We start from the raw sequence: 25,436 nt of genomic DNA, 5'->3' as shown, positions 1-25,436 counted from the left end.
ATCATCAAGATAGCACAAAAGCTTCGTGAAGTTCAGATCCCCAAAGATCCCAATCATCATTCTCATGAAGGCTGCAGGGCTATTACAAAGGCCCTGTGGCATGCGATTGTATTCATGCAACCCAAGGGGAGTCGTGAAAGCAGTGTACTTCTTGTCATCTTCATGCATTGGGATGTTGAAGAAGCCAGAGGTGAGGTCCATCGTACTAAAGAGGCAGTTACCACCCAGCGCGGCAAGACAGTCCGACTGGTGTGGCAAGGGATGAGCGTCTTTCAAGGTCCGAGCATTCAGCCATCTGAAATCAGTGCAGATCCGAAGCCCGCCATCCTTCTTCCATACCATAACCAGCGGTGAAGCGTATGCGCTCGAGGACTTCCGGATAATCCCTTTCTCCTCCATATCAGTGAGAACTTGTCTCAACTTCTGATAGTGGGCTGGGGGAACCCTCCTGTAGGGCAAGCGAAAGGGGCGCTCATCCACCAGATGGATGCGATGTGTGTATCCTGTGACCTCGCCACAGTCCAGAGAGTCCCTGGAGAAGATGTCATGGTACTCGGTGAGCAGCTGAGTGAGCTGGGACTTGCATGCCTCACTAACCTGACAGGAGATGAGGTCAATGTCACTGAGTCCGAGCTCTGACAAACTCCTAGCCAGCTGGACAGGGGGACAGGCACTATCTGTGGCGTTGGACTCATGCCTCCCTGCAACTGATTGCAGTCCCTGGAAAACATTAAAGTCCTCAATCGCCAAGCATGGAAACACATCAGCCAACTTGCAGTTCCTTTTCAGTATATACAAATGTCCTGTTCACAAGCCCAGTCCATGGTAACCACAGCTATGACTGTCCAGTGTCCACACAGCTCAACTCCAGTCCACTGTAACATGAGTGTACAGTCTATAGAAATACCTGAGGACGTCTGGCGCTTGATGACGACAGCAGCCTCCCGCGGCGAGCAACTGATGTCGCTCTCAGGATCCAGGAGGGTCACGGCACCAATGTAACGGGGGCAGTCCTATGCTGTTCTATGCTGGTCAGCCTGCTGCATGCCCGTCACTCTCACCATTAGCTCTGCGTTGTGTTCTAGTTGGGTGGGGTCCCAGGTGTTGTGGGGGGCCCTCAGTCTCTCATCATCATCATGATCAAGGAAGGAGCGGGGACACACAGGACTCTATTTGGCCCACCTTGCCATTTATTTTGGTTTCAAACCCTTCGACAACCGCCCAGTCCTCCAGCGGGAGCGGTGTTTCTTACGGATGTGGGGGTCGAAGTTCAACCACTGCCCGGACTCCACTCGTGTGCGTTAGAAGTAGAAACCGTCCACGGGACTCCGATGTAAGAAAGGATAAACAAGTATTTTATCCCACAGCTTGCAGTATCTCCTTACAGGGATACTCAAGGTTACGTTCTCCTCAACCAGCAAAACTGTCCCACGGTAAGAAACACGTGTGGCTCGGCTCGATTGCTGCTTGAGACTCCTCCCACAAAACAAAAATGGCCTCTCCCGCGTTCCGTCTTCCGTGTACCCATAAGACCTCTCTCTTAAAGCGACAGTACACGTATATGACGGTCGTTGTAAAACACATAAAAGTAAATAATGACATAAAATAAAATGTAGTAAACACAAATAACAACACACAGACAGGATTTGGTGATATTTCATACTCAAACAAAATAAAATAAAAACATTAATTTTAACCTGGTTACATACACCTCTGCCGAATAACGCATCCACACTGCAACTTTATTTCTGGAGCTCTATGAATGAAATGGTGTACCTCTATTCATATGCTTGATTAATGATGCTGTTGTGTGTATGTGTGTGAGCGCACGCAAACACGTGTGTGGCCGCCGTGCCAGGCTATGCGATGCTGTTAATGTTCATCTTGGTGCATGATATTACCTTTGATGATGAATAAGCCTTGTATAATTGAACTGTGGTTCATTCATAGTGTTTCCCAAGCCAGTCCTCAAGAACCCCCTCTCCTGCAGATTTTCTTTGCAACCCGGAATAGGTACTTGTTTGTAGTTATTCAACCAATCAGCAATGAATGATGTCAGATTTGGCACACCTTGCATAATTAAGTGCTATGAGATGATTGGTTGAGTAAGTACAAGCAGGGCTACTATGCAGGGTTGCAATGAAAATCTTCAGGATAGGGGGTCCTTGAGGATTAGGTTGGGAAATATTAAGTATGATTGGTCTTCGACGGGCTAGGCCCATCTGATTTTTCTCTGTGGACACCCACTCTACCTTACGATCGAGGAATGTGCCAATAGGCCTGTGTCTGTAACCCTGCCGGCTCTCTGTCCTCTGAGGAGGTCCACATAGTTCAACCTCTAATGTGGCATATGCTATTTCAAAAGGTCCATTAGCAAAACACTGATTCCCTAAACGCTGTAGAGATTAGACAGAGATTTTTTATGCTCAATGAAAAAGTTGTCCCAACACTTTAACTCAGTCTTATCTACTCTCTATTCTGTTACGTTTTGGATTTTTCCTCCCAAGCGTTCTTTTCTTTTTATCCTAATGTCAGTAAAAGCAATTTGATAGAGTTTGTCAGTGTAATTAATCAAAGCAGGCTTGCTTGTAAAATGAGAGACATGTTAGGTAACATAAACTGTCATTTGGTCTAAAACTTTGTCGCTACCCAGTGATCCACTGGCCTCTCTCTCTCTCTCTCTCTCTCTCTCTCTCTCTCTCTCTCTCTCTCTCTCTCTCTCTCTCTCTCTCTCTCTCTCTCTCTCTCTCTCTCTCTCTCTCTCTCTCTCTCTCTCTCTCTCTCTCTCTCTCTCTCTCTCCCCCCCCACAGTTGAGTTGTGCAGTCTGTTCAGTCTCTCCCAGAAGTTTCCTTTAAAGCGTTAGACCACCAGGTCTCTGAAATAAGCCATGACAGAACCCTTCACTGTGAAGGTGATATTTTCCCTGTCAGCCTTCTGCTTACTGGCAGGCAAGACAGGCTGACTCTGTGTGATGTGGTGCACTATGCAAAAGATTTAATGACGGGGAAAAGGCTCATCAGTCAAACAACAATTATGACGTGAAACAAGATTTATTTAGCAAGATTTATCTTGTTGATCCCTTATTTTTTTGTCCTTTTGCTTCACTTGGTTTTTTGTTCTGTTTATTAAGTCTTCCTTCATGTTGAAGTGTTTTGAGTTGTTGTGAGTACCATTTAATTTACCCTTTTCCTCTTCTTCCTTTTCTTCTTGTTCTTTGTCTTGGCCCTGGGGTGTGATTATCCCATTCGTGGGAAACAAACTTGGCCCTCTTGGCCAATAGATCAGAGTTTTATGGGCTCCTTGTATATTTTCACTGGCCCGGCATCCAAAAAAAAAAGAAAAGAACTCTTTTTTTTACCATAGTTATAGTGATTTATTCACTGTATAAAATACAATACATCTGAATGCAAATTAATTGATTGATTGATTGATTGTTTCCTCATAATGTTTCAAGTAAAATAAAATTGATTCTTATATACACTCGTCTTCTCTCAATGTCACTCTCATTCATTGGACTCTTTTTCCCCAATTGTATCCGGCCAATTACCCCACTATTCCAAGCCGTCCTGATCACTGCTCCACCCCTGGGTCCCTCTTCTCTCCAGGTCCCTCTTCTCTCCGGGTCCATCTTCTCAGGTTTCCATTGTCCCTTGATTATTCTGTAGTTGTCATCAACTTGCTGTTGGGCTGAATGGACTCTGCCAGAGACTAATGTATGGTGAGAGAGAGGATGCCACTTTGGCAAATTGCCTGCCTCCTCACTCCTGTTCTCACTCTCCTCCCCCTCCATTGTTGTTCAGCCGCTCATTTAACTCCACTCCTCTCCTCCTCATGGCTGTCCTCCTGGCCGCTGCAAAAGAGGCTGAGTGCACTCGAAAATGACCACAATTTCGTTTTAGCATCTCAAACACAAACACGCTGGATGTGATTGTGGAAATGATCATCGGGTACTTCCTACATGGCTCATCTCGTCACATTTGACCAGTGCCACAGGTGTTTGCGAACAACCCCCCCCCCCAAAAAAAAACCTCAACATATCAATTTCAACGACAGCTTCCTCCCAGACAAGCCATTCTCGGTTTTTGTTTTAGCTGTTTTCTTTTTTTGAATTTAAGCCAAACATTGAGACGATGCTCGGTGTGCAGAATCAGTTTTGAAACCCTCTCAAAAGTAATTTGCCACCTATCGTGCAAGGGGAATGACAAGAAGGACAGGCGAGATGTAGATAAGGGTTAAACCGTGTTGATCACTGGCGTTTGTTGTGCTACTGGGCGTTTCTAATGCTATCCTTGAAAAATGAATTTTCTCTGACACATTACTGTGCTCTCTATTATATTTTGTAGTAAATGTGCAAATTTAGCTGAGAGTTAAAGTTTTAATGTCTCCCTGTAGTGGTTATGGGGATACATAATTCCCCTTATTGAGCTAGTAGGAACGTTGGTTTACAGCTGCTGTTTTCTCAGTTCGGGTTTGCAGTGATACACTTCCGCTGCGCGGGTTTTTGTTGTTGTTGTAATGGTGGAAGGAATAAATGGTGCACGTTGTGTAGCCGAAAGAGAAAGTTGTCACAACTCCTGCTTGAGCCCCTCTACACTAGCCCCTCTACGTCCCTAAATTTGCTAATTCCTTAAGCTCTGACTTTATGGAACTGCCCACTAAACCAACTAAGGCCTGTAATTTGATGAAGGCATCCTTACTGGGAGGTCAAACAAAGTATATGAATGCCCATGAAAATAGGTTTGAAAAATCACACAGGAAGCAAATTATTTCCCGATGTCTATCTTCAGTTACACCAGTTTGACGTTTGTCAATTGGCTCCCCACAAAGATGAGAGGATGAGTTCCTGTGTGGAGGCATACGGTGAGGAGGATGTTCTAGAATATGTCGGCCATTTTCCCTGGTAGCTAAGCTCCTTTTGAGGGCTGCCCAGACTCCATTTAACAACCAGGGGAGTATGGCTGATGGCTGAGACCAGCTTTGATCTTGCAGGTATAGAATCAATTTGGAGAGGCTGTGTGTGTGTGTGTGTGTGTGTGTGTGTGTGTGTGTGTGTGTGTGTGTGTGTGTGTGTGTGTGTGTGTGTGCGAGTGTGTGTGTTGCTTCATCCTTTTACCAATATTTCTGCCGAGGTATATAAATCAGATTAGAGAACAAAAAGACTTCTAACGATGCCAAGTCTCTTAAGAAGTTCTGAGCATAATGTCTTGGTAGCATTTTAAGGATTTGACTGGCGGCCTGTCCAGGGTGTCTCCCCGCCTGCCACCCAATGGCTGCTGGGATAGTCTCCAGCATCCCCGCGACCTTAAGAGCAGGTTAAGCGGTTTGGATAATGGATGGATGGATGGGTGTATGGGTGTGTTTTTGTACAGATTTGTCTGTCTTCACCTTTGCCTCAGCTTCTATCATGCTCTCTTCCTTCCTCTTGTTTTCTCTCTCTCTCACTCTCTCTCTCTCTGTCTGTCTCTCTCTCTCTCGATCTTATCACTTCTCTTTCATTATGTGCCCTTCATTCTCTGTGACTGTGCCCTCTTAGGAAGTTGTTTTTCCATTCTCTCTCTCTCTCTCTCTCTCTCTCTCTCTCTCTCTCTCTCTCTCGCTCTCTCTCTCTCTCTCTCTCCCACCAATTATTCTCAGTTTCTTCCTGCAGAGAGTGTGCGGGGTTGACCTAGAACAGTTCCATCTCAGAGCCTTCACCCAACGTTTGCCTCATTGTTCTTTGTGTGCTCCTTTTTAATAATCTTTCTTTCTCTGCCTGGCCATCCGCCTCTCCTGTCCATCTGTCTCTTCCCAAGCAGCTGCCTCTCACCATCTCAGGAAAACCAACAGGCTCATGAATCATTTCTCATTGAAGAAAACTGAAGCAACTGAATCAAAGCTGTTTTCAGCCTATGGCACATTCAGAAAAAAAAAGTACACACAAGATGTTCCCTTCCATGGTCTTTATGTAGCAAAATCAAATCAAACACTCGTAACAAAGACGCCGCACTGCTCTATATCTGCATCTTAGTAACCAGTTTACTTAAGATAATGTATTTGGATCAATTCAGTTTGCTAATTTAGTCTAATTATGGTTAACCAAAGCTGTATTGTCATCACAAGAACTTTTTTTTTTAATCACCAATGTTAATAATGTTCGTTCAGACTTTTCAATTTGTGGGGCCCTATTTAAACAGTCTATATATAGTACATGGGGCAAGTGCATTTAGGTCATGTCCAAATCCACTTTTGCTAGTTAAACTGTGCATATTCTGGGTGCAAAGTAAGGTGCAAGGTGCAAAGGGGTTGCACTTGGTGTCTTAATTAACCATAGATGTGTTTTGGGTGTAACATGAATTAAACCATTCAGTGTCATCTCCCATTCCCTTTAAAAGCCGGCTACGCTTGCACCTTGGCGAATTGCTATTTAAACGGCGGATTCAGCAAATTGGAGAAACGAACAGTTTTCTGTTGAGGAAACGGATTTGCTCATGTGCAAAGTGAAAGAGTGCGAGCAGACCGTGTCTACGGGAGCAGCAGGAGTCCACCAAACTCAGATTCCATTTTGACATTTATTTTTATTTATATTTATATTTTTATTTTATTCATTTTATTTTGTACACAGTAATAATCTTTCACTATGTAATGTTTTTAGTTGTAATCTTTTGCTTGTTTGTTCACTGCTGTGCATCCCTGTGTATGTAACAAACATAGTGTACATGCGTTGTGCACCCGCCTATGTAGGCACATCTTACTGTCTAAGTAGTGCAACCTTTAAATAGCAGGAAAATACTGCGTCACTCACTTTAGAGCGGTTTTTTTCTGTCTTTTTTTCTTTTTTTTTTTTTTTTTGGCAATGGCACAATCCCTTTCCACTGCCTTAAGATAATGTAACAGTGTAACGACCACGGATGTGTAGACTTGCTAGCCCTTGGCTAACGGGCTGTACCCTTTAGTTGACTGGTTAGCGCAGTCGCCCGTGCTGCGGGGAACCCAGGTTCGATTCCCGGCTGCCCCCGATTCATGGTTAATTCATACACAAATGTACATCTAAGTAGTTTGTTAATCATGTGCTTACACTTTCTAAAGGGGTCTTATGATCCTTTAGACTTTTGTGAGTCTCAAGGTACTGCTGGCCTTTCAATCTCATTTGTAAATGCTTTGTAAGGCATATAGTCCTCACTTTAGATGAGGTCATACAAAATACTTAACTAACAACTAGTAATTACCTGAATTAATCATCAATTGCAGTATTAATAAGTATTTATAAAACTTCTATTAACACACTAACCACTAGTGCATGTCTTGCTTTACAAATGCTTTACAAGCGAGGAATTCAGTAGTTACTAATACTTAACTAATGCTTCATTTGTGTAGATATTACCCAAAAAAGCAATCAAATCTCACTCTGTTTTCTCGCTCCGCATGCATCTCTCTCTCCCTCTCCATCCTGCAACCATCAATCAATCAATTTCAGGGGCTGGTTCACAGTGGAAAAACACCAGACACTATTTAGAAACAAATCTCACGTGTGTGTGTGTGTGGGGGGGGGGGGGGGGGGTTACAGCACTTCACTTTTCCAAGCGCTTCTGAGATGTTTGTTATGAAAAGGTTAAAAGGTAGTGAAAGTACTGCAGTGTCTAATGTTTCTCGAGAATGTTGTGGGTTTTACCCGGCAACTGTGCAGACCTGTGAAACACTAAGTGGTGCCTGGCAACCGGTGTTGCAGGTACAGCCTCTCCTGTGGTGTCAATCTTGTCAGCTGTAGCAGGTTGTATAAACCCCAAAGAAGCTTTAGCGTTGGGTTCCTTTTTTTGTTGACCTCCTCGCTATCTGTCACTTGTAATTTTCATTATCATGGACCTGAAACATGTTCCACTGTTTCTATACATTTTATATAGCGCTTTTCTAGTCTACCGACCACTCAAAGCACTTTACAGTGTATGCCTCGCATTCACACACACTGATGGTGGAGGCTGCCATGCAAGGTGCCAATCTGCTCATCAGGAGTAGTTAAGGGTTCAGTGTCTTGCTCAAGGACACTTCGACACACTCTCCACAAGAGCTGGGGATAGAACCAGCGATCTTCCCATTACTAGACGACCCGCTCTAAACTCCTGAGCCATGCCACCCCTGTTGTGGTCACCCCAAGTCTCTCCATTGGCCAAATTCCTAAAATCCATCCATCCATCCATTATCCAAGCTGCTTATGCCAGTTGGGGTCGCGGTATGCTGGAGCCTATCCCAGCAGTCGTTGGGCAGCAGGCGGGGAGACACCCTGGACAGGCTGCCAGTCCATCACAGGGCCAACACATTCACATCTAGGGACAGTTTAGTACGGCCGGTTCACCTGACCTATATGTCCTTGGACTGTGGCAGGAAACCAGAGCACCCGGAGGAAACCCACGCAGTCACGGGGATAACATGCAAACTCCACACAGAGGACGACCCGGGATGACCCCCAAGGTTGGACAACCCCGGGGTTCGAACCCACGACCTTCTTGCTGTGAGGCAACCGTACTAACCACTGCACCAACGTGCCACCCATACGGCATGCACCCATGCCTAAAATGTCAAAGTAATTTGTTTGGTATTCAAAGTTGTTTTAGGAGGGACGCCATAGCCGTCATGAGACAGGTTAGCTTTACCCTACTGATGATGAGTTGTTGCAGTAGTAATGCTGTTCATTTGAGATGTGATGTCTCCGTGAGGAATGTTTACATGGATTACAGGCACAGGTTGCAGCGCATATAGGATCTCCATCTGAGAACACAGACTGGGTACACGTGCTGCTTTTTTTTTCTCTCTCTGTGTCTTTGCCTCCACTCGCTCTGTTCCTGTCATTCTCTCACTTGACAAAGTTAAGAGAGGTAGAGAACCCTCTGGGGGGCTCGTGAATCCCTCCATCTGATGTGCTAGAAAGAAATCGAGAGAGGGCTTCACAGTTGTAAAAGCAAAAAACAGGCCAGATGAAAATGCCAAACTGCGCGAGACGGAAGAGAAATAGATGGGCAGAGCGAAGGGTGGAGAGAAACAGTGATTACAATTAATATATGGAGGCTTTACGAGATTACATTCAGAAAGTAACTACAAGGCAAAGAGAGAGAGAGAGAGAGTGGGTAGGAGAGAGGACAGCAATAATTCAGGGGAAGGTGAATACATTAAGGTAAAATACATTAAGATTAAGAAAAAGAAAAATGACATCGGGGGAGAAGATGAGACGGAGGAGAGGAACGAACAGCAGCATTGGTGACCACCGTCAGGTGTCTGTCAGCGGCGGTGACCATGGTGACGTGGAACGGCATGGATGAGTCACTCCTATTCAGATAGAGCAAGGCGCTCTGTCGGATCAGGTCGAACGTTTTCTTCTTTGCAGTGAGGGAGCGAGTCAAGCTGACCAACGCAGAGGAGGGAATTAAAGAAAAAGATAGGAGGAGAGCCAAAATGCCCCGTCCTCATAGCTGCAAATGCAATAAATGTATCATCCGACCTCGACGCCTGAATGCATCACCAAGATTTTCTTTACTGTACCCCCAGGTGCCATGTTCATTTCTACAGGGAGCACTTTGGGAAGCTCTAGAGAGGCAGTAACCCCACTGATGTGGAAAAAAAATGAATTCATTATAACCTCAGCGTTGTATTTTATCATTTTCTTCCTTGTACCGACCGGTATGTGCAAATATGCTGTAAGTCCATTTCATTTGACAAGGTATTTTGTGATGCTCTCATCCAGAGTGATTCTCAGTGGGTGCATCATAAGAACCAGCCTTTAGTCCAACATTACAAACAGGTGTGCAAAGGCAAAAGTCACAGAACCCTGATTATAATTTACAAATAATAAATAAACTTAAACATCTGAATTATTCGCTCATCTTTTGGATTCAACTTATCTCTAAATGTTACTTTTTGGAGCCAGACATGTCTTACTAATTGTTGGCCTAATTGCACCATTAGTAGGAAGTCAGGTCGGCAGGCCATGAATGGCGCATATCTGATGTCATTCTCGGCAGCTCAGAACATTCTGTAGAGTCATTCCCATTCGTAAATTGCTTGAAAACCAATTTATAGCACGGCAGTTAGGGATGAGTGGTGTGCGGCAAGGTAGTGGCAGATGATGGAGATTGTGTGTGTGTGTGTGTGTGTGTGTGTGTGTGTGTGTGTGTGTGTGTGTGAAGGCATACATTTTACTTTCTTAAATTGTGTATGTATCAGTTTGAGTGAGCATATGATGTGGTTCTCTGTTTTAAGTGTGTGTGTGTGTGTGTGTGTGTGTGTGTGTGAGTGTGTGTGAAATGCATATACATGTCTGGGTGTGTCTTGTTTGTGTCTACAGTGTATGTTATGCTGAAATTGTGTGTGTTTGCATTGTTTGTGTGTTTTGATAGTCTGTATTTTTCTTACACTCTCTCTGTGTGTATGAGTGTGTGTGTGTTGTGAGTATTGCGTGTGTTTGCACGTGCGAGTTCATGCATTGTACTAACCTAACCTGCACACATATGCATATGATATTCACATTCTGTGCATTTTCTATTTGAGGCATGTCTTCAGTGTGAGGTGAAAGCCTTTGGCCGTGTCCCATCGGCATGAGTCACTCCGCTCTGTGTAATGAGCTTTTTCAAGGCATCAACCTGGCATGATGAACAAACCTTCACTGTGGTCATGAAAATGCTTTTTGTTACAATTCTCATTTCCATTAAAACAAACGACAATAAGCAACAAAAAAAATAGTCATATCAGCACACCTGTTGTGAAATAAGCAAGCTGCAAAGCATATAAATCTAATGATTTACCTTCAAGCTGTTGAGCCTATACTGCAATAACTTATTGTCTTATTTATCATCTGAAGATTTGCTGAGCATTTACACTACCGTTCAAAAGTTTGGGATCACCCAAACAATTTTGTGTTTTCCATGAAAAGTCACACTTATTCACCACCATATGTTGTGAAATGAATAGAAAATAGAGTCAAGACAGTGACAAGGTTAGAAATAATGATTTGTATTTGAAATAAGATTTTTTTTACATCAAACTTTGCTTTCGTCAAAGAATCCTCCATTTGCAGCAATTACAGCATTGCAGACCTTTGGCATTCTAGCTGTTAATTTGTTGAGGTAATCTGGAGAAATTGCACCCCACGCTTCCAGAAGCAGCTCCCACAAGTTGGATTGGTTGGATGGGCACTTCTTTGAGCAGATTGAGTTTCTGGAGCATCACATTTGTGGGGTCAATTAAACGCTCAAAATGGCCAGAAAAAGAGAACTTTCATCTGAAACTCGACAGTCTATTCTTGTTCTTAGAAATGAAGGCTATTCCATGCGAGAAATTGCTAAGAAATTGAAGATTTCCTACACCGGTGTGTACTACTCCCTTCAGAGGACAGCACAAACAGGCTCTAACCAGAGTAGAAAAAGAAGTGGGAGGCCGCGTTGCACAACTGAGCAAGAAGATAAATACATTAGAGTCTCTAGTTTGAGAAACAGACGCCTCACAGGTCCCCAACTGGCATCTTCATTAAATAGTACCTCTTAGAGCCTGTTTGTGCTGTCCTCTGAAGGGAGTAGTGCACACCGGTGTAGGAAATCTTCAATTTCTTAGCAATTTCTCGCATGGAATAGCCTTCATTTCTAAGAACAAGAATAGACTGTCGAGTTTCAGATGAAAGTTCTCTTTTTCTGGCCATTTTGAGCGTTTAATTGACCCCACAAATGTGATGCTCCAGAAACTCAATCTGCTCAAAGAAGTGCCCATCCAACCAATCCAACTTGTGGGAGCTGCTTCTGGAAGCGTGGGGTGCAATTTCTCCAGATTACCTCAACAAATTAACAGCTCGAATGCCAAAGGTCTGCAATGCTGTAATTGCTGCAAATGGAGGATTCTTTGACGAAAGCAAAGTTTGATGTAAAAAAATCTTATTTCAAATACAAATCATTATTTCTAACCTTGTCAATGTCTTGACTCTATTTTCTATTCATTTCACAACATATGGTGGTGAATAAGTGTGACTTTTCATGGAAAACACGAAATTGTTTGGGTGATCCCAAACTTTTGAACGGTAGTGTATATCCGGTTTTAGCACCAACGTGCTTTAAACTCATAGCCATAACAGGTAGGTGCCGACATATCCATAGTCTTCTTATTGTTGGCCACTGAAAGCTGCTCAATGCAACTACTCTTCCATTGTGGTGGCCCAGTGGTTAGCACTGTTTCTTCACAGCAAGAAGGTACTGGGTTTGAACCCCAGGCCGTCACAGGTCCTTTCTGTGTGGAGTTTGCATGTTCTCCTCGCGTCTGCGTGGGTTTCCTCTGGGTGCTCTGGTTTCCTCCCACCATCAAAAAGACATGCATGTTAGGGTTAATACTCCTGCCTGTGCCCCTGACCAAGGCAATGGAAAAAAGAACTGGAGTTGGTCCCCAGGCGCTGCAGCTGCCCACTGCTCCTATACAATAGGATGGCTTAAATACAGAGGATGAATTTCATTGTAACCAAAAAAACTCTACAATTACAAAATAAAGTGGCTTTTTTCTTTCTTGTTGGCTATTCCCAGTATGACCACAGTCTTCTGCTGTTGGCCACTGAGCAGCATTAAACTTGTTGACAAAAAATTACAACAGAAAATGTTTGTCAATAAGCTTTGGATGATAGTTTACTCAATATTCAACTGATTTAGACAGACACACATATATCCATATACTCTCTCTCGCTCTCTCTCTCTCTCTCTCTCTCTCTCTCTCTCTCTCTCTCTCTCTCTCTCTCTCTCTCTCTCTCTCTCTCTCTCTCTCTCATGTTCCCATGACAGAGAGAGGGAGAGAGAGAGGCCAGAGGAGGGGCGATCTTTCAGCAGGATGGACAGTACTAGAGGTTAGAACCAGGTCATGTCATTAGAGACCCATATTTTAACCCTGCACACTCCCATCAACCTTTTCCCACCTTGAGTTAGTAATCAGTAATCAGGCAGCGCTAGCTGAATATGGGTAAGCCAGTGTGGAAGGGAGTCAATGAGCTATAACAACATAACTGAAGACAGTCTGTCGCTTTGGTTGACCGAGAGCCAAGCAGATAAGAGCCCTGATGTACACATACCATAAGATATTATGGATACCACGCCAGCACATGCACTTCATATTCATTTTAATCCTCTCTCATCCTACAGTGCAAGAGGGTACAATGGAGTCCTTCACTGAAATACCTCCTAGCCTGCCAGCCCGCTCGGCTATCCGCTCTCTTCTCATCGTTGCATTCAGCTTTTGTTTCTTTTGATTAATATGGATATTTGTTGTCTGAAATACAAGAAGCAGGGTTTTAATTTGCATCAACTTCTCATCTTGAATACCTCAGTGCCGTGATTTTAGTGCCATGGTTAGAAAAAGGAAAAGAAAAGAAAAGTCTATGAAGAGTTTCCCATATGTCCCATTCCAAACTGCTTAACTTGTTGTTTTTTTTTGTTTGTTTTTGTTTTTTGCCAAAAACATAAGAGCATCATCAAATACGTAAATCCGTCAGATGCTCATGGTGAATTAAAAGAAGACAGCACAAAACGTCATGCTGATTACTTCTTAAATTGCATCTAAAATGACATCCAAAATTTAACAGTTTACTCAGTAAAGGAAAGAAGGCAATGACTACAGTATTGGCCAAGTAAAAGTTTTGACTTCCCGTTTTTAGTGTGTTTGCTGGGCATTCACTCTATTGCTTTGCAGTTCTTTATTTATTTATTTTTCTTCCGCCCATTTTTTGACACTTTGTAGCGCCTTCATACTTTTAGCTACTGAAACCATTCAACTATCAAAATGTTCAACTCATTAAGGACATTATTGCCCCCCTTTCAGATTTCTCATACCTTTTAAACTTTTTGAAATATTCAACTTTTTTCAGCCATTTTTTGAATGGGAGTCAATGGGGGACTTTTGCAACCTTTCCACCTCTTTTACTCCTTCATACTTTTAGCCACTGAAACCATTCAGGTATCAAAATGTTCACCTCTTTAAGCCCATTAAGGCTCACTTTCGGTTTTTTTTAAATCTTTTATACGTTTAGACATATTAAGCTTAAACAGTTCAGGACATTCAGCTCTTTCAGAATCCTATTCAGATTTTAAAACTATTTTATAGTTTTTGAATAATTCAGCTCTAAACGTTAGCAATTCTGCCATACACTTTGCCTGTTAGAATGTTCAGTCCTATTGTGACATCACATATCAATTTGAAACTCAACTGCCAGCCTAATTAGTGTTCACACTATTGCTTTGCAGTTCTTTATGAGTGGCACCACTTCCACTTTTTCATACTTTAAACTACAGAAACCATTCAACAATCAAACTATTTATGTATTTAGCACATTATGGCAATTTTTTCAGTTTTTTATACCTTAAAACGTTTAAAATATTCAGCCATTTCACATTTCAGTTTCCAGGTATTTCAGGTAGGCTAGTGACTTTCTGACTTTTCCTATTTATCCATTTTCAGCAATGCTTTCGTGATTTCTTTCAGCAGCTCAGCATTCACACGCTTTTTGTGTGGAAAAGCATTTTTCTAGTTTTTTTTTCTCCCTTTTTCTCCCCAATAGTACCTGGCCAATTACCACACTCTTCCGAGCCATCACAGTCGCTGCTCCACCCCCCCTCTGCCGATCCGGGGAGGGCTGCAGACTACCACATGCCTCCTCCAATACATGTGGAGTCGCCAGCTGCTTCTTTTTGCCTGACAGTGAGGAGTTTCACCAGGAGGACGTAGCACGTGGGAGGCTCACGCTATTCCCCCCAGTCCCCCCTCCCCCAAACAGGTGCCCCGACTGACTAGAGGAGGCGCTAGTGCAGCGACCAGGACACATTCCCACATCCAGCTTTCCACCCGCAGACATGGCCAATTTTGTGTCTGTAGGGACAGACGACCAAGCCAGAGGTATCACGGACATTCGATCCATGATCCCCATGTTGGTATGCCACGGAATAGACCACCACGCTACCTGGACTCCCCTTGGGCCATCATTTTGAGCTAATCTGGGATGATGTTTGCTACTCAGCCTGTGATGAAGTAGTATTGTGGAGTTTTTCTTCCCTGTTGGACAGAATCACTTTCAGGAGCAAGTTTTGCACTTGCTCAGTCAACATCAATTTCACAGAGAGTAGATACTAGAATTGCTCATTTCAATAATAATTGAATAGGAATTGCATGTTTTATTCACCCAGTGGAATAAGGCTCCTTATCTTATTATGGATCCAATATTTAAAATGTCACAATTAGCACACCTCTCTGGATCATTCGGAAAGCTTGTTGATTTGTTAACCGACTCAAATTCTTGAACACAACACACTTAAAACACACAGCGTAGTGCGACTAACAAAGAGAGCAGAAACGCATGAATAACACCCAGCAGATACAACATGACAGCACGGATTCACATCAGCAACGACACAGAAGCACCTCACATGAGCAGCATCAGACAAGATAAACTTCATCCATCCCTGAATGGAAGTTGTGCGGAGCGGCGGCAAACAGGTAAAGATGATACAACAATAAATGTGGAATAATAGCAAACTAATAAATTAATAAATTAATAGATAAGAGACAGACAGAATAAATATAAAGAAGTGACTAATTCAACCAAGCAAACTAACAAACAGAACGAGTTTCAATGTAAACTAGACGTTAACAAATTGTCAATACCTGTTACACAAGTCCATATAATTAGCCATGCAAGTTTAGCATATATCAGTAATGCTTGAAATATTTAGCACATGTTAGTAACTATCATGCAAATGGACTGTGTGTGCAACAAAGGTGTACAGATTAGATTCTACCTTTCTAGATTCATCAGAAAAACACTATCTTTACTTGGCAAGTATTCAATACAAACCAATGTTTTAGACTCCTATTAAGAGAAGAGGCTGTCTTTTCTGGGAGCAAAATCTCTTTGTAATCCAGCTGCTGGGTATCTCTCTTCTGACCAATCACTGTGTTCCTCATTAACTCCCAATCAATATTATAGCTGCAACCATTTGCAATGAACCCATACCTGGTGACTTAGATATGGTCCATAGAAAATCAAATGTAGGGCCAAATGCTGCCTCCTAATTTAGCAACTGACACCTGTTTCCAAAGACAACACTGACACAAATGCTAAAACATTACTTTAAGAAATATTTTACTGGGGCACCCGGGTAGTGTGGTGGTCTATTCCGTTGCCTACCAACACAAGGATCGGTGGTTTGAAACTCTGCGTTACCTCCGGCTTGGTTGGGCGTCTCTACACAATTGGCCATGTCTGCGGGTGGGAAGCCAGATGTGGGTATGTGTCCTGGTCGCTGCACTAGCGCCTGCTGTGATCGGGTCGGGGCACCTGTTCGGGGGGAGGGGGAACTGGGAGGAATAGCATGATCCTCCCACATGCTACATCCCCCTGGTGAAACTCCTCACTGTCAGGTGAAAAGAAACGGCTGGCGACTCCACATGTATCAGAGGAGACATGGTTGTCTGCAGCCCTCCCCAGATCAGCAGAGGGGGTTGAGCAGCAACTGGGATGGCTCGGAAGACTGGGATAATTGCCTGGGTACAACTGGGGAGAAACAAGGGGAGAGAAAAATCCAAAAACATAGATATTGTACTTAACAATGAAACCTTTTTTTAGTGTAAATAAGCATTAGTTGCAAACCTCTTGCCAGAGCAAGTGTTATTTTTGCATAGTAATGTGTTTTTATGGATCTGTCACAGGACACGCACTTCATCCAAAGTAGGCATTGTGGTCAAAATAGTGCAAACTGTTAAAGTGAGGCGTTATCCCCGAATATGAAGAGAGAAAATGCCTTACACCACGCAAAAACCTTCAACACTGTTGTTAGCCCTACAGGTAGGTGTTATGAATAACCCCTTAGTGATTACTCTGGAGTAGACCCGTTTTCATTGCCTCGGTTCAACAAAATCCTTTCACATTTTTATGCTGTTAAAATCTCTCTCGCTATACCCCATTTCTTTTCTCTCACGTTATTAAATTCAATCTATCCAAAACCTTTAATCGCAATTGCCTGATTGTGTGTTCTTAACTATACTTTCTCTCCAAAAACTCAGTAAAAATCCAACACAATCTACTCAGTATTTTAAATCTCCTTTCCCTCTCCATTTACACCTACAGATTACTGGTGGCCCCTCCCCTCTGAGCTTTGCCCTATCTGGATCTACCTGGATGTCTTGTTTTCCACGGCGTCCATCATGCACCTGTGTGCCATCTCTCTGGACCGCTACATTGCCATCCGCAACCCCATCCACCACAGCCGCTTCAACTCCCACACCAAGGCCCGCATCAAGATCATGGCAGTGTGGACCATATCTGTGGGTAAGAGCATGTCAGCAATTTGTCCTTATAATCACTATGATTATAATCCGTATGCTAGGTTCTCACTGCACCCTCAGTATTGTATGTTTAACATAGTATGTTAACACCAATGTACATTTTGCCAGTATACAGTAATCCGACATGATGACCGTGGACTAATGCATTATGCATTATCATTGGGGACCCAGCATCACATCCTGTCAGGAGGCCAGGGATTTTCTTGCAGCACCCCTTGCCAATATGTAGTGTTTACATGGTTTTGTGTTTTTGTTTTCCAATGCTTTCATTGGAAAACATTATTTCTTGTGTCACCCTGCGAGATAGTCAGTTCATAAATACAGCAAATGTTTTCTACTTGGTGAGGGCCGCAGCTCAAAAGATAGGCGAAACAAAGAGAATCAGATAAATCCAAAATAGCGGTGAAGGGAAACGCACCAAATTAGTCAGATAGAAAGAAAAAAGATGAAAGAAACGGGGGGGGGGGGCAAGGAGGAGCGAGTCAGAGAGGGTAAGAGTGTTCCCATGTATCTTTGCATATCAAGCAAAAATCAGTGTTTGTGTGTCTGTTTGAGTGTCTGTGTGTGAGAGAGCAAGAGAGAGAGAGAGCAAGAGAGAGAGAGAAAGGATCCACTTACAAGGAAGGAAAGAGGGATAGACCATCTCATCATCAGACCATCTCCTCTTCTGTTGCACACACTTCATCAGGACCAGACCAGAGCAAAACAGCTGCCTTCTCATCACAATTCTTAAACATCATCGGACCACACACACACACGCACAAATGTGCATACACATGCGCACACACACATAGTATATAAAAAGCACATGCTCACCCACACATACTCCCACACATTGCCCCATATCCACAAACACAGTCAAAGCAGCAAGACATCAATTTCAATGTCCTATCAAAACAGAAAAACAGCAATGCAAAATTAAACAAAAGAAGACCCACAGAAAGTGAGAGAGGAAGAAAGGGGGAAAAACGAAGCAAATATAAGGACTAATTTATTTGGAGTCATCTGTCTACCTTTCTCAATGCTTCTGTGTCTCTCTGTGGCCCTGAGATTTGTCGTTGCTTCCTGTGGCTGACACTTCATTAGCCAAGTCATTCTGCCCTGGTACCACTATTGACTGACTCATGCTAAGTCTCCAGTTAGATCATTTAGCTTCTCTTCCTGCTATAAAACTGAAGTGGAGCAGCGGGGGGCTTGTTCATCATTTAAAACCCTCATCCCATAAATGGCTGCACTCATGCAATTTGATTGTTTTCTACATTTCATAATCAATAATAAATCAAACTTATATAGTGCTTTTCTAATAATCAAGATGATCATATGGGTGATTCTGGCGATTGCTGCATGTTGCTCAGTGCTCCTGCAGACATTTACAGATGTGGCCACTGTACAAGACCAACTTCTTATTGTGAACTTGCTGAACCATTGTTTTGCACTTACAAAATAATGGTAAAGAGAAACTGGAATTTTGTGATTGTGCTATTGGTTCTCCAGTTTGCCTTTCAGAAATAATTTGGTACAATATAATACTTGGATGGCAATTTTCTTTTAATTCATGTGTTAAAGGGACATTTGTTATAGGGATATATGAATGATTTTAGTGAAAACAACAAACGGACATTTGCAGAAAAGTTGAAAACATTCAGTAGCTTATGTCTTGTAGCCAGGGCCGGTTCTGCGGGCGCAGCAACGGGAGCAACTGCACCGGGCCCAGGTCTGGAGGGGGGCCCAGAAAAAAAAACCTTTCTGCACTGATTCTGCTGTAAGTGCAGTGACTGTTAATTGTATGTCTCAGCAGTGCAAAGAGGCCCTGTATGTTGCTCCTCCTGGCAGTTTCCCTATTGGCTGATAACGATTTATTTTCAAAAATGTATCAAAAGTTGTGTCGTCATCCCCCTCCCCCATGAGTTAGTATAGCCTATGGTGAAGACGTGAAATTCGGTTCTACTAACCAAAAAAATGTCTGGAAACAAATCTGGTTGTAAGAAAAGAAAATTACAGAAACATAAGGTAGAAAATATAAAAAAGAGGCAGAAAACGCAAAGAAGGTATACGGTGCTTGGCTTAACATTCGGGCAGCAGAACACTTGAAGGATACTGTGGATAACAATGAAGCTAGCACATCCACCACATGTGCTAACTCAGCAGCAGAGGATACCGGCGCGGACAGCGACTGTGGCGCTTGTGCTAGCACCTCCACCGCTATCGAGAATGCGAACGACCACCGAGAATCTGTCAAGGAAGAGGGAAGTCACGAAAGTGATGGGGAGCGTGAGTTTGACTTATTTGATCCTGCACTCATAGCCGTCAGTGAAGATAGCACCTGTGATTCCGAGACCACCTCTAAAGTCACAAGTCTTGTACAGGCAATTGAAACATTTGACTTTTTGGTCAGCTTAGTTGTTTGGCACAAAGTGCTGAATACTGTCAATCAGGCCAGTGTCATCCTGCAGTCATGACATTTGAGCATCGGTGATGCAGTAAGAGTTGTCACAGCTGTAAAAGAAGAGATGGAACAATGTCGACTGAACGGTTTGCAAGATGCTGTTGAAAAAGCAAAAGAACTTGCAGAGAATATTGATGTTCCACCGGCTTTCCCTGAACATTGTACGCGACGCCGAAAACGACTTCCTGGTGAAATGTGAGTTGATGAGCCTTTGACAAGGGAGGAAAAGTTTAGAGTGAGCTTTTTCAACTGCTTGATCGACACAGTGATAACTGAGACAGAAGAGCGTTTTTCATATTTGAGTCAGTGCAATCGTCTTTTCCATGTTTTGGAGGACATTAAAAATGTTAACCTGACTGACAACCACAGAGAGGCCTGTGAAGAGCTCGCGGAGTTTGTGGGGGGGATTGATGGTGGAGAACTGGACAGTGTATTTGGATTTTTGTCACATCTGCTCCCAGCTGATGTAAAAAAAAAACCTCTGAAGTGCTGGATTTTTTAGTTGAGAGAGACATGAAAACGGCATTTCCGAACACTACTGCCGCTTGTCAGGTGTTTCTTACAATTCCATTCTCAGTCGCAAGTGCAGAGCGCTCTTTCAGCAAATTGAAATTGATCAAGACATATTTGAGATCAACGATGTCCCAAGAAAGACTGTCTGCGTTGGCTGTGTTGTCCATCGAGAACCGTGTGGCAAGACAGGTGGATTACAATGACACAATTGCAACACTTGCAGCGGTCAAGAAATGACGCGTAAAGTTTTAAGGTAAGATAATGAGAAGGACGTAACAATAGCCCGCTGTGGCATGGTTGCTTGTAATTGTGTCCTGTGGTTGATATTATTTTGAATCGGTTGTTTCTTCTGGTAGCCTGTGCTCACCACAAACACAACTGTGTGGTGTATGCGTGCGTGCGTAGGCCTAGGCTTTATAGGTGTTGGTGGTTGTCACGGTCGTGCATGTCTGTGTTTTTTTTTTGGGGGGGGCGGTGAGCGATGGTTGCTCCCCGGCCCAGAATAGCATAGGACCGGCCCTGCTTGTAGCCACAATGAATGACAAGCCATGGATCATTAGATGCAAACAGACAACACTGCATTTGGGAATATAGACAGTTGTTTTTAACAAAACAATTGTAATATGGTTTGAGCTTTATTTCTCATATAACTCATCAGCTCATATAAGTTTGTTACACTTTCTCAAACTTTTTCAAAATAGACACCCCCCCTGCACAAGTGTGTATTTGTCAAACCATGTGTTCACATGTGTTACTACAAAATAAATGTTGCTCTTGTCTCCCAGAATCTGTCACTTGCAGGTGTATCTGTGCTTAAATCGATATTTAAATAGCCAGCTACAATTAGATAGATAGTTCATTCAAAGCCAAATACAATGTCACATGTGAGTTTTTCTGTTTGGCTGGTCCAAGCGCTTAAATCTCCTCCATGTAGACAAACTAACGCTACATCATTGACTTTGCAGGGGTTTCCCCATTTAAACCTCATCTGTGAACATTTTCCTTTCACAAATATGAAAAAACACTCCTCCCTTTTTTGGCATTCAACTTTACAGCACAACAGATGGTGGCATTTTTACTCTCTCGGTTTTATTTTTGCTTCTACTTTTCTATTACACTACCTAACATTCACCTTAGTTGCTCTACACTCAAGCAGTTATCTAAATTAAATAAATGGTAAATGGATTGCATTTAGAGAACACATTTCTAGCTGCAACAGCCACTCAAAGCGCTTTACGATCAACGAATGCCTCACATTCACCCATGTGCGCGCGCGCGCGCGCACGCACGCACATACACACACACACACACACACACACACACACACACACACACTGACGGATGGTGGTGTTAACCATGCAAGGTAACAACCACCTTATCAGGGGCAGTTAGGGGTTAGGTGTCTTGGTCAAGCACACCTCGACATTTTTGCAAGGAGCAGCCGAGGATCAAACTGGCAAACCTCCAGTTACCAGACAACCTGCTCTACCTCCGAGCCACTGTTGCCCAGGTAAGTGATGCTAGGACCTTGGCTTAGACACATTTTAATTTGTCTAAGCTAGCTAACTGAGCTAATGCTATACCCTCACACCATTCTCTCACCAACAAGCACAAAGAATTTTTTTGCAGCACGTTTTTGATTGTTTTGTTTTTTTAATGCATCTGCTGCATCCCCCCCTCTACTCATTTATCAAGCAGAGGAGAACTTAGGGTTTCATTTGTAGACTTTCAAATGACATGCAGCATGCAAATGTCTGGTGCAAAATAATGCCTTTGAAACAAACCTCCAGTCTAGTGCAGTTTTGCTATGATCTGAATGGGATGTAATATCGAGACTTCCAGGGGGTGTGTGTATGCAATGTTTAAACGCACACAGAAACTGTGTGTGCGTGCATTCACACGAGAGAGAGAGAGAGAGAGAGAGAGAGAGAGAGAGAGAGAGAGAGAGAGAGAGAGAGAGAGAGAGAGAGAGAGAGAGAGAGCGCGAGCGAGCAAGCACTTGTGGATCAGTCTGTGAATTTTTATGTGACGGGAAATCTCCAAAATTACTTAATTTGATTCTGAAATGTTCATGCATTTATGAACAAATGTATGCATCCACACTCAGTGCTGTAATAAGGGGACAAACACAGAGACACGCGTATACTCTTAACCTCTCCTTGACATGCACATCTTTAATGTAATGTAAGGCAGCAGGCAGGGACTGATCACATCATCATCAAATCATGATCCTCACGCTCCTGAAATCCCACAGCTTCCTGAATGATTCAGGAAGTGGCCCTACAGCACAGCGATGTGGTCACTATATATTCTCATGCTGCCACACAGCTGGACAGAGACACAGGACAGCAGGCAGACAGGTGGAGAGTCAGGCAGATGGACAAGTGAACAGCTGGAGAAACAGGAAGATGGGCAGATAGGTCCAGAAGGCAGACAGTGACACACAGGCGGACAAATGGATGGAGAGCTGGCAGAGAGCCAGCCAGACAGAAAGATATGAGGATAGCCAGATTGAAAAAGAAGGGAAACAAAGCACAGGAGAAAATGCAGAGAGATATATGACAAAAAGGCAGAATATATATTCAGGAAGACAGGAGTCAGTCAGGGGGGGTGGGCAGACAAATTGACAGAAAAATTAGCTACACTCCCTTTACGCCTCACTTCTGGTAGACAAACACAGATGTCAAGTTTGTTGTAATTGTCTAGTCTAGTTCATTAGTGTTAGCACACCCTTGATTTCTCTGGTCCCCAGTGTGCAATATATTCACTCTGTGTGAGTAAATGGAAGAGAACATGACCTCCAGGTCATATTCTCATGGATATGTAAATCTAGAGCTGCATGATCATTTAAGAGATGATTAATTTAAGAGAGAGAGAAACAGACAGGTAAAAAGATAGCAGTAATGAAAGAGAGAGAGAGAGAGGGTTAGAAAAATTAAGGAAGGGCAAAAAAGGGATAGCGCAAGGGGAGAGATAGAGAATGAAAGACCAGAGTATGAGAGAAAGTCAGAATTAGAGATCCTATGGGCACTAAATGCTGAGGCACTTGACACTAAACACTGAGTGGCAGATCAGTTATATCAATTAAGGTTGGGTTTATGCTGTACACATCTAACTCTGTTTTAATGTTAATCTCATGAAAAAATATCAATGGAGCAAGTGTCTATGAAATAAAAGCCCAGGGCAAGCTAGGTGTCTGATGTTATTATCAATAGCTGGAAGAGTAAAGGAATTGAGGATCTGTGTGGGGAAAGGGAAGGACAAATGTCTTCCTGTCTCCCAACAAACATTCTTGAGGTGCCTTTGAGCAAGGCAGTAAACCTCAAACTGATCAGTGGCCAGCCGAAGAAAAATATGGTTATATTTATCAACTGGCTAGCTTAAATGTTTGGAAACTGTAAATGCGAAGCAGAGATAATGCTGTAAAAAAGAGCAAGCATGCTCAGAGTGAATCAATGTTTGAAACATTTCTGAATACACTGCAGGGCTTTAAACATGAATATAATGAAAGCTGACTCAATAAGGTGGAATAAACTCATCTCAAATGGTTTCCTTCAAACCTTGTTTTTCATTGTTGACTGTTCCTGTCAGTAAAATAAGCAAAGCCTAGCACAAAAGTCTTTTCACCCACTAGTGAATCTGTTATAATATTACATTGAAATTCTCTGACATTAAATATGGCATACCTCAGGGCTCAGTTCTTGGCCTGCTACTTTTCTCTCTTTATATTTCACTTCTTGGACAAATTATACGCAGTTATGGAATAAATTTCCATTTCTATGCAGATGATACTCAGCTGTATGTGCCTATAAAGGCTGATGATACTCAAATGACTAATTTAGATACCTGCTTGGCTGCTGTGAAAGATTGGATACCACTAAATTTCCTGATTTTAAATTCAGATAAAACTGAGATGCTGGTCATTGGCCCTGCTAGACACAGACACCAATTTGATCAAGTAACAATAACAATCAACAACTCTATGATTTCACAAAGTGTGGCAGCCATAATTTTGGTGTTACATTTGAAGAAGATTAAAGAAATCACCAAGACTGCCTTTTTTCACTTACGTAACATAGCCAAAATTTGGTCTTTCCTGTCCTTGGCTGACGCAGAGACTCTAATATATGCATTTGTTTCATCCAGACTTGATTACTGTAATGTTCTGTTTTCAGGTCTGCCACATGCTAGTACTAAAAGTTATAAGATGATTCAAAATACTGCAGCTAGAACCCTAACTAAAACTAGAAAATTTGACCATATTACACCAATTCTTGGCTTCCTATCCATGTTAGATCAGACTTAAAGGTGCTTCTGCTGACATATGAAATCCTAAATGGGCTTGCCCCATCATAACTGTCTGATCTCCTTAAACCGTACATTCCATCTTGAGCTCTCTGCTCTAAAAATACAGGGCTACTGTGTGTACCCAAAGTTAAAAAGAAGTCAGCTGGTGGCAGGGCCTTTTCCTATCAGGCCCCATTCTTGTGGAATAACCTGCCTGCTGCCATCAGACAATCAGAGGGTTGAGTCCTTTAAATCCAAATTTAAAACTCGTCTTTTTTGCCATAACCTACAATTAGTTGCCTTTAAATTGAGTACTTCATGACCTGTACTGCATGGTGGGTCAGTTTCTGTCTCAATGAATTTATCAAGTACTGTTCTGCCTACAAGATTATAGAGTATAGATAATTGAATATTGCAAACTGTTCTCTCCTCTCACATGACTTTTCTCTCTCTCTCTGAATGATGTCTTCTCCTTTCTCATCTCTCGTGTATGTGAATGATGTGAAGTGAGTCTCCCCCCTACCAGGTCTCTATGTTGATGGTGATTGCCACTTGGGCACTGCTTGGCCTCCTCCTTATCACATTTTTTTATATATTTTATGAATCCATTCAATTTTGTTATCCTATTTCAATTTTATATCCTTCTCTCTCTCTCTGATGTGTGACATATCTTTTCTTGTCTCTTCTCCCGTGTATGTGAATGGTGTGATGTGAGTCTCCCCTGTGTGCATGTGTAGTCCGTCCTCCTGTCAGATGTACATGGTGATGGCGGTCACATGGCTCAGGTCCTGGGCTGTTCTGGTGGCATCTCAACACTGCTTGGTGTCCTCCTCATCATATTCGTCATATATCTTATAATTCCATTATAAT

The 25,436-nt window shown here is 42.8% G+C and overlaps 1 protein-coding gene across 1 annotated transcript in view; it reads left to right on the top strand.

Moving 5' to 3' along the window:
- htr2aa (5-hydroxytryptamine (serotonin) receptor 2A, genome duplicate a) overlaps positions 1 to 25,436 on the top strand; it is a 109,050-nt gene that overhangs the window by 59,173 nt on the left and 24,441 nt on the right. Inside the window, exon 2 of the mRNA XM_056289918.1 lies at positions 17,103 to 17,303. Coding sequence (XP_056145893.1) covers positions 17,103 to 17,303 — 201 coding nt within the window. The remainder of the gene's footprint in view (positions 1 to 17,102; positions 17,304 to 25,436) is intronic.

Source organism: Lampris incognitus, chromosome 11 (genome assembly GCF_029633865.1).
Source record: "Lampris incognitus isolate fLamInc1 chromosome 11, fLamInc1.hap2, whole genome shotgun sequence".
In the NCBI taxonomy this organism is placed as follows: domain Eukaryota; kingdom Metazoa; phylum Chordata; class Actinopteri; order Lampriformes; family Lampridae; genus Lampris; species Lampris incognitus.
The sequence above is the reverse complement of the archived record's forward strand: the minus strand, read 5'-3'. Positions and strand labels throughout refer to the sequence as shown.